An 8,278-nucleotide genomic window follows, 5' to 3' on the forward strand; every position below is an offset into this window, starting at 1 on the left:
TGCCGGACCCCCCCCCCCCTCCCGCGCCCGCCCTCGCGCCCGCGGGCGGAGCGGGCCTGGGCCGCGAGGGGGCGAGGCCGGAAGCGGCAGCGACGGGGCGGGGCGTGCGCCGGAAGTGGGATGGGGGCGGGGCCGCGGCCGGCGGCGGTGCGGAACGGGGCGGCTGCCATGGGGGGGATGGGGCTGACGGCACCGCTCTCCCCCAGGCATGGACGATGGCTTCCTCATGGAGGTGTGCGTGGACTCGGTGGAGTCCGCTGTCAACGCGGAGCGCGGAGGTAAGACCCGGGGGCCTCGGAGGAAGGGGCCGCAGTGCGGAGGGCCTCGGCGGGGCCGGTTCTGACGCGCCTCTTCCCAGGTGCCGGCCGGATCGAGCTGTGCGCGGGCCTCGTGGAAGGAGGGACCACCCCGAGCATGGGTGAGCCTCGCCCGCCCCCGCCTTGCGGCGGCCCGGGTCCTTCCCCTCCCCCTGGGCTGGCTTCCCCGCCCCCTGGGCTGGCTCCCCCTCCCTGGGGGGTCAGCATGCCCAGTGCATCCTCCTGAGCTCCTTCCTTCCCTTCCCCTCTTCCTGTGTCCCCCTCCCGGTAGTGTGGCTTCCTCCTTGCCCTATGTACCCCCCCTCACCATCTCGCCTGGCCTCCTTCAGCGGCCAGAGCTCCTGTAGCTGGGTGCTGAGCTGCCTCTCTCCCTTCCCCTCCAGGACTCCTGCAGGTGGTGAAGCAGTGCGTGCGAGTCCCCGTGTTCGTGATGATCCGACCTCGTGGGGGAGATTTCCTCTATTCGGACCGTGAGGTGGAGGTGATGAAAGCCGATATCTGCCTTGCCAAGCTGCACGGTGCCGATGGGCTGGTGTTCGGCGCCCTCACTGAGGATGGGCGCATTGATACAGAGCTCTGCACAGCGTTGCTGGGTAAGAGTGTCTCCGGTCAGAAGCACTGTGCTGAGCTCTGTGTGATATCTGTGTTGTGACTGCGGGTGTGAGTTCAGTGCTGCTCTGTCTGATGGTGTAGAAAGAACTGCGGGGTGCTTTGGTCTGCAGGTCTTGTCTGTGGCCTCGCTATCTCTAGCTACAACATGTTCAGTAAGTAAGACGCTTTAGAGACCAAGGGCTGCTGCCCTAAGCAGCGCACACAGAGTTTGAGGCCTCCTGGGACATAATAGAAGGATCTAAGAAGGAGCAAGGCGTAGGCGAGCTGCTTTTTGGGCACCAGAGTATTAAACTGTTGGATTCTCTCCTTTCTCCATTTTCTTTGCCCGCTATTCTTTTCCTTACTTTGCTGCTACAGGTGTCTAGGATATGTCTCTCCCGGACTTTGACTTTGTGAGTAGCTGGCAACTCGTCTTTATTTTTTTTATGTGACACATCCAATGAGAAAAGATAATGAGAGATGTGGAAACATATAAAAGGCTACCGAAGCTGCAGTGGGAAGTTGTTAGTCCAGGCCCCTAACATGTAGAGAGAAAGAGAATTGCTTTCATGTCTTTTCCCTGAGCTACAGCCAAAGCTAAAGAGAGCTGAGCCTTTCCCTGGTGATGTGGTGCTGAGGTTCTCATGTGAAGGTGAATGTGCTGTAGGGAGTGCGGCTAAAGAGAGAGGTCTTGCCAGGATTTACCTCCACTAGAGCAACGAGTTGCTCTGCTGGAACCAGTGTTTCCAGGGCAGGAGGCAGTTGGATTTATTTTCGTAGAAATAAATGAGCTTTGCCCAGTAAATAGAGCACCACTGGTGAAGATTGCTGTGGTCTGAGATAGAGCAAGTAGTGAAAGAAATCACAAAAATCAGCTCTCCTGCTTTCAAAGAGCGCTGGTGCTGTCCCTTCCCCAGGTAGATCAGACAAGTTCCCTGCTTCCTTCCTGCAGAGAAACACATCTCTAGTGGGAATGAGGGTTCTGCATGATCCAGATGAGATGGGGGATTTTGGTGTTACTGATAAAAACAAAGGTTTGTTGCCTCCTCAAAGGGCAGAAGAGCTCTTCTTCACCAAACAGCCTGGCCAAAGAGCAGCAGCTGCGTTGTTCCCAGCAGTACTGGGACTCTTCTGAGCTCCCCAGGAATGGACTGAGAAGCCTCTGCCCACCTTCATCTTATGGTTTTCTGGTTCTAGCACAAGGAACTCTCTGTGCCAGCCCTGACTGACCATGTGTCTTCTTATTGCAGCGGTGTGCCGTCCTCTGCCAGTCACATTTCACCGAGGTGAGTGGTCTGGGACAATGGCCCTGGCAGGGACCCTGCTGCCAGGGGAGGGTGGGGCTGGGAGGGAGCTGAGCTTGGTGTACTTTGGTTGTTCTTTGGAGAGGGGAAAGCTCTGCATGCTGTGCAAGAGCAGGCTGTGGCTGTGCTGTTCCCCTAGGAGGGGAAAGGCCTAGGGGGTCCAAGCTTGGAGGCTGTGTCACTGCCCTGTGTGGGGAGGAGGTGTCTGAGGAGCTGAGCACAGTGGCTCTGCCACTGCTGCGAGGGAGGCGTTATAGTCAGGAGCTGTGGCTCCCCGCAGGAGTGACCAGCTGTGAGAAGGGCCCTTCCCGTTGTTGTCTCTTGGGCTCCTGAGCTGGCTGGGAGACAGGGCTCGAGCACAATGAGCTGGGTGATTTCTGAGCAGTTCTGTTGATCTCTTAGCCTTTGACATGGTGCACGACCCTCTGGTGGCATTGGAGACCCTGATTTCTCTGGGGTTTGAGCGGGTGTTGACGAGCGGCTGTGACAGCTCAGCGCTGGAAGGATTGTCCTTAATTAAGAGGCTTGCGGAGCAGGTAGGTGTCCCCTGTGGTCTCCTGGGTTACTGTGGCTGCTTCCTGGACATTGTCCAGAGGCAACTCCTTTATGGTAGCCCTCATTTCTGTAGGGGAACTTCTCTCCAGGAGCGCTTGCCTTTCTTGTGTGGCTTGGCCTTAATCTGTTGTCCTAAGTCCACATGGGCTGGACCCCAAAGTCTCCCACAGCAAAAACTGGTTGGGTTGTTCTTGCTCACAGCCTGGGAGGAGGGTGGTGAGAGTTTGTTTCAGCAGTTCGTGTGATTAGCCCACGTAAGCAGCACAGTGAGGTCCCTGCTGGGATCTCACTGTTTCTGTTAGGAAAATGCAACAGATGTACCTCAGAGGTAGCCAGGTGAGATAGAGAGGTAGGAGTAAACGGTGACAAGTTGTTTTAGCTGTAACTGCAAAGTCTTTTCCGCTTCTCCTTGTAAAACGTGAATAGTACAAAAAAGACGGGTGAGAGTACACAAATGGTAAGCCATGGTGACAGCCATGAGCTTACTGAAGGTGCTGCCTGAAAAAGTTCTTTGCTGCCCCACAAATGCGTGTGCGGATGTAGTGCTGAGCAGTATCACTCACACATTATTCTTCTTTCAGGCAAAGGGCAGAATTGTGGTGGTGCCAGGTAATGTTTTTTTTGTCATCTATCATGGTCCCGTAGTCTCTAGCCCCTGCTTCCTACCTTCTTGCCCTGGGGTGTGCTGTCTGATCTGGCTTTTTAAGCCAGGTCTGCAGGAGGAGGAGCTCTTGCCCTGGTCCAAGTAAAAGCCAGGCAGCCAGCTGGGGATGGCAGAGCCCTGCAGCTGCTGCTCACTGGAGCATTTGCGGACAGCTCTGGATCTGTGGGAGAAGATGAGCCAAGGCTTCTCCTGTCTCTCTCATGTGCCCAGATCTCTGTTGTCCCGTGGGCTGTCTTTTACCCTCTGTATGGATGATGCTTGTCTCCTGGGGGGCAGGTTCTGGGGTGATGCCGGGTCTGGGACAGTGCCTTATGTGCTGTATGTGACATCGGGATTCTTCCCACCAGGGGGTGGCATCACAGAGCGCAACCTGCAGAGGATTCTGGAAGGCTCTGCTGCTTCTGAGTTTCACTGCTCTGCTCGCTCAGCCCGGGACTCAGGAATGAAGTTCAGGTAACTGATCATTTGTTTTATTTTATTTTATTTTTATTTTTTTATTTTTTACCAAAACTGTACAAGGAAAAAGCTGGATTAATGCAAACATTAATTTGTAGAAGAGGCATAAATTTCAAACAGCTTTCTGGATGCTAATTGTGCTTTCATGATTGGGTTCATGATGCCTGGCTCTGTATTCTGCGGTGTACAAATTCAGCAGTGCCCATCATCTGGACACGAGCTCCATGTGTAACCGAATCCTTGGGCCATTTCTCTGCTACTGCTGCCCTAGGCCTTGTGAGGACACTTATGTGGCAGTTAGGAAGGCAGGTAGGTTCTGGTGTAGTTGCCTTAGATTTTTACTGCTGGAATGTGTAGGATTTGGGAGGCCAATGGGATGTACCTCTGAGGAATGAGCGAGGAATGGCTTATGCTTGTCCACAGGTCTGCATTGAGTTTCTGTCAATGCTGTTGTTTCTTGCATTTGGATTATTCTTTCTGTTACTGTCTCATCTTTGGTCTGGGTGGCACCATCAGGTTCTCTGGCCACTGCTGAGACTAGGGGAGACAGTGGGTTTTTCTTAGTGTGTCTTACTCATCTGTATTTTTCCTGACAGAAATCCGAATGTTGCCATGGGAGCGTCCTTCTCTGCCCCTGAATACTCCATAAAGGTGGCAGATGTGGCCAAAGTGAGGACCTTGAATGCCATTGCAAAGAACATTCTGTAGTGGAAGGCACCAGGCTGGGACAAGAGCGCTGAGACTCCAGAGTCTTCCCTGCCACATGGACAGATGGGTACTGCTTCTGTCCTCAGGCTGCAGAGGATGTGAACTAGGTGGTGAAGCCTTGACATCTCTTCCCTTGGCTTCCCCTGAATGACCAGTCCCTGGCCTGGAAACTTATGTTGGCCATTTTAAATAAAAGGACTCATTCCCAGATGTTGCAGCAACAAGCTGTTCGTCAGTATTTGGGAGAAAGAGAGCTGACAAGTAGGGGGATTGAATTGTGTAGCACTGCATGTGATTGTCAAATAAACACTGCAGCTGCCCCCCCCCCCCCCGCCCCTTGCTCTGCTTTTTTCAATTTATTTTACAGATAAGACTGATCTATATTGTGTACCTCAGTACAGTGTGCTTTACTGTCAGCTCGAGATAACATATTGTGAACAGAGAAGTCCAGATGGGCTCATCTGTGTGACACAAGGCAGTTACACAGGAGGCAGAAACACTCCCCGAGAACAAAGTAATAGCAAATAAGCATTGGGCTACGTACATGACTCAAACCCTGGTGTCAGGAGAGGTAGGTCAGAGAGCTGCCTGCTAGGGCGGAGAGACGAGAGCCAGACTTGTGCTGCGTTAGTCAGGCCCCTGCTGCACCAGAGGAGAAAACAGTCACATCCAGAGGGCCAGGGAGGGAAACAAGGCCTGCTGTGGTCAGCCAGTAGAATAGCTGGGGATTAGCAAGGCAGCAGCTGCTAGGTAGAGAAAAGAATATTGATACATAGAGGTGATGAACACATTAAGTTCTAATGGGAAGGAGCTTCTAACTACCTGACTGATTAGGTGAGGTAGTTGTGAGACATCCTGGGCTGTGGGGTGTGAGTGCTGGAGGTGAGATGGGCATATGATGAGATTCCTTGGGGAGGACAAGGTGCTTTTTCTCAGGGACTTTCCAGGTCCTTTTCCTAACATGAAGCACCAACCGCTGCTTGTTCTGCAGACAGTGCTTGGGGCAATGTGCCTGTTGGGTTATTGCTGCCTAGTCAAAATTGAAGCCTTAGACTCATTTCAGATACCCTGCAAGATACCCAGCAAAAGATCTGAATGGTGTCAGAGTGGTCCATTAAAAGAGTAGAGAGCCAGAGATAAAGCACCTTTATTCTTGCTTCCTGCTCTTCTCTAAAAGAGCCACAAAGCTGGAGAGAATCCCCCTGACAGCAGCGATAGTGAACCTTCTTAGGAAGCAAAAAACAGGGTTCAGATTCATCTGCCCATCCTGGCAATAGCATGCAGCCCGTGAGGATGTACAGGAAAATGTAATATTTGACAAGGTGGCAGCGCCTTTTGCCACCTTAAACAGAGCCAGGTCATTGAAAACCTATAACCAAGACTAACTACATCTCTTCAGCTCGAAGGTTACATCCACCTTTTCATGAGGATCCATCAGAGCAATCAGTGTCTCCCAAAACACGCCTCGGGAATGTATGTAGTAGTTCTCAACATAGGAGCTGGGAAGGGAATGGCTGCTTAGTGCTGGTGTCAGAGCCTGCTTCAGCACTGATGGATGGGCAGGCAGTAAGAAAGATCCAAACTCAGAATAAGGAATTAATTTGTGGTTATAGTCAGTATAGTTCAGAACACGTGCTTTAAGAGTTCGTGACTCGTGTTGTGCGATTTCATGAGTCATGATGATAATTAAGATACTGGTAACTCAATTAACAGGAATATTCTGCTGACACAGCCCCTTCAGCATTCTAAACACAGGGTTGGTTCATTCCTTTCGTGTAAAGTCTAAAAAAAAAAAGAAAGTAAAAAAGGCTTTTGAACTCACCTGGGGTTACAGCACAACAAAGCAGAGAAACAAACCCTTCAGAAATAGGTGAGCGGGGAGGGCTGCACTAGTTTGTAGATCGCTGGACCAGACCCTGTGTGAGACGGGCAATGCCTGGTTTTGAAAACTTAGGTTATAAGATGGTGGACAACAGGCAGATAAAGGCAGGAGAGCACAGGGAAGTGGTGTGTTGTTGGCCAAAGAGATCTTTACCGTTTTCATTAGCTTGCTTCCAGTGAATGTTTTCTGGGAGTTGTGGTGAAGGAAGCTTTATGGAAGGAGCTGAAGGACAGTGTGGTGGCTTTGTGGGTTTTTAGGAGAATGTCCCAGGTATGAGGGTAAATAAAGTGGGAGGTGTGCTTGTTTTCAGCATAAAGATGGCTGGTGTCCTGTGCTGAGCAAAGCACTTCAGCTTGAATGAGAGACCAAGATGGGGTGAGGATGGGCTGTGACATGTACTGAAAACTGAGACAAGCGATGGGACAGAGCATTAACTAGGAAGGTGTCATGAGTGAATGCTCCCCTTGGCAGCAGCACTCCAGGTGGATACAAGCAGGGCCAGAGGACACCTGTGCCAGCGAGCGGAAGGAAGAATGGTGTCAGCGCTCTGGATGGAGAAGGGCTGAGGGAGTGGCTGCTCCATTCACTTCTTACCCATTGCAGGAGACTGCTGCTCTCATTAGCAGTGTATTGGTTCTGGCCTGGAGGACCTAGCACTAAGGGTAGCTTGATTGACAAAAACAGGTGGATTTAATCAGACAAGCCAATAATAATTAACCAATGAGTTGCACGTTGAACTTTGCTATTGATAGTAAGGAGGTTGTTCCTGAGGAGTTACTCATTGTATCACCCTTGACTTCTGAGCTATCTATGAATTCCATGAACCATGAGACAGTAGAATTGTTACAGTCACTCTACCTTCCCCTTTCACCTGCTGCTCCCCAAAAGCATGTATGATAAAGCAAATTCAGTTCCAGCCTTAGAGTAGTGCCATCCCAACCTGCCCCCACACCTCCACTTTTCTAAGCAGCAGGACGATGATTTAGTGGCAGTCATCCTCCTTGAGATTGATCCTCTGGCTGTCTTGGATGTTGTGGGTTGCCTTAGAATGAAGATTCAAAATCCCTTTTGGATTTTGTGGTCAGCCAGCTGCTGTAACATGCAGACAACACGGGGATGTGAGAAAGGGAGAAGCAAAAGAAAGAGCTGGAAAAGTCTTCAAGCTGTGTAGGCCAGAAGAAGTTGGTAAAAGGAACTTGGATCCTGGGGACTCAGAGAGACCACTGCAGCATGTGATCAGCTCAGCTACCAGATGCTGCACTTCCCAGGCCTGGAGCACTGCTGATGTCCTGGGCCTCCTTGCTGGGTGGTACGTGAGAGAAAGGGTAGTGTCTTTGGCTCCCGAGAGATCAGCCTTTGCTGTACTTTTTGGCAGCGTTCAGCAGGCCTGTTCTGGCAGGAAAGGTCTGTTGCACCAAAGTTGATTGTCTTTGGTGGGTTGATAAGAGCTTGTCTCGGTTGATGTGCACGGGAGAAGGGTGTGGTTTCTGAGTGATGGCTGTGGTGTCCTGCAGTGACTGTGACAGCGGCTTCCCTGCATCTGTCCTTTCTTCTCTTTCTTGAGCCTTCCTCTCCTCCCTTCCTCGCAGCCCATGCAGTTTCCAAAGCCCTTTTGGTCACTGCTTTGGTCTGTCATCTTGCGCAATAGCGCCAAGTTAACGATTAACTGCCTGTCATCAGGGATTTTGTTCCAACTCCATTCGAGGGTGTGTGGGGACTTTTGTCCCAAGCATCCACCCTCAGAGCCACTCTCAGAGCCAGGCAGAGCGCGAGGAGGGAGCTGCCGTCTGTTCTCGCCTGA

At 51.6% G+C, this 8,278-nt stretch overlaps 1 protein-coding gene across 6 annotated transcripts; it reads left to right on the forward strand.

Moving 5' to 3' along the window:
- Nucleotides 1-188: 188 nt before the first annotated feature.
- On the forward strand, nucleotides 189-8,278 carry CUTC (cutC copper transporter). Of its 6 annotated transcripts, none has more exons than XM_086616537.1 (8): nucleotides 189-278; nucleotides 359-418; nucleotides 701-910; nucleotides 2,159-2,194; nucleotides 2,615-2,748; nucleotides 3,349-3,376; nucleotides 3,779-3,884; nucleotides 8,158-8,278. In XM_086616537.1, exons 1-8 carry the CDS (start codon nucleotides 209-211, stop codon nucleotides 8,276-8,278), a joined length of 765 nt encoding a protein of 254 aa, XP_086472663.1. In that variant the 5' UTR covers nucleotides 189-208. The 6 variants fall into 6 exon arrangements, with proteins under 6 accessions (XP_086472663.1, XP_086472662.1, XP_086472664.1 ...); XM_086616536.1 differs by lacking the exon at nucleotides 8,158-8,278 and adding an exon at nucleotides 4,484-4,908 and having other exon boundaries at nucleotides 3,349-3,379; nucleotides 3,686-3,884; XM_086616538.1 differs by lacking the exon at nucleotides 8,158-8,278 and adding an exon at nucleotides 4,484-4,908.

Source organism: Tauraco erythrolophus, chromosome 9 (assembly GCF_009769465.1).
Source record: "Tauraco erythrolophus isolate bTauEry1 chromosome 9, bTauEry1.pri, whole genome shotgun sequence".
Lineage (NCBI taxonomy): Eukaryota > Metazoa > Chordata > Aves > Musophagiformes > Musophagidae > Tauraco > Tauraco erythrolophus.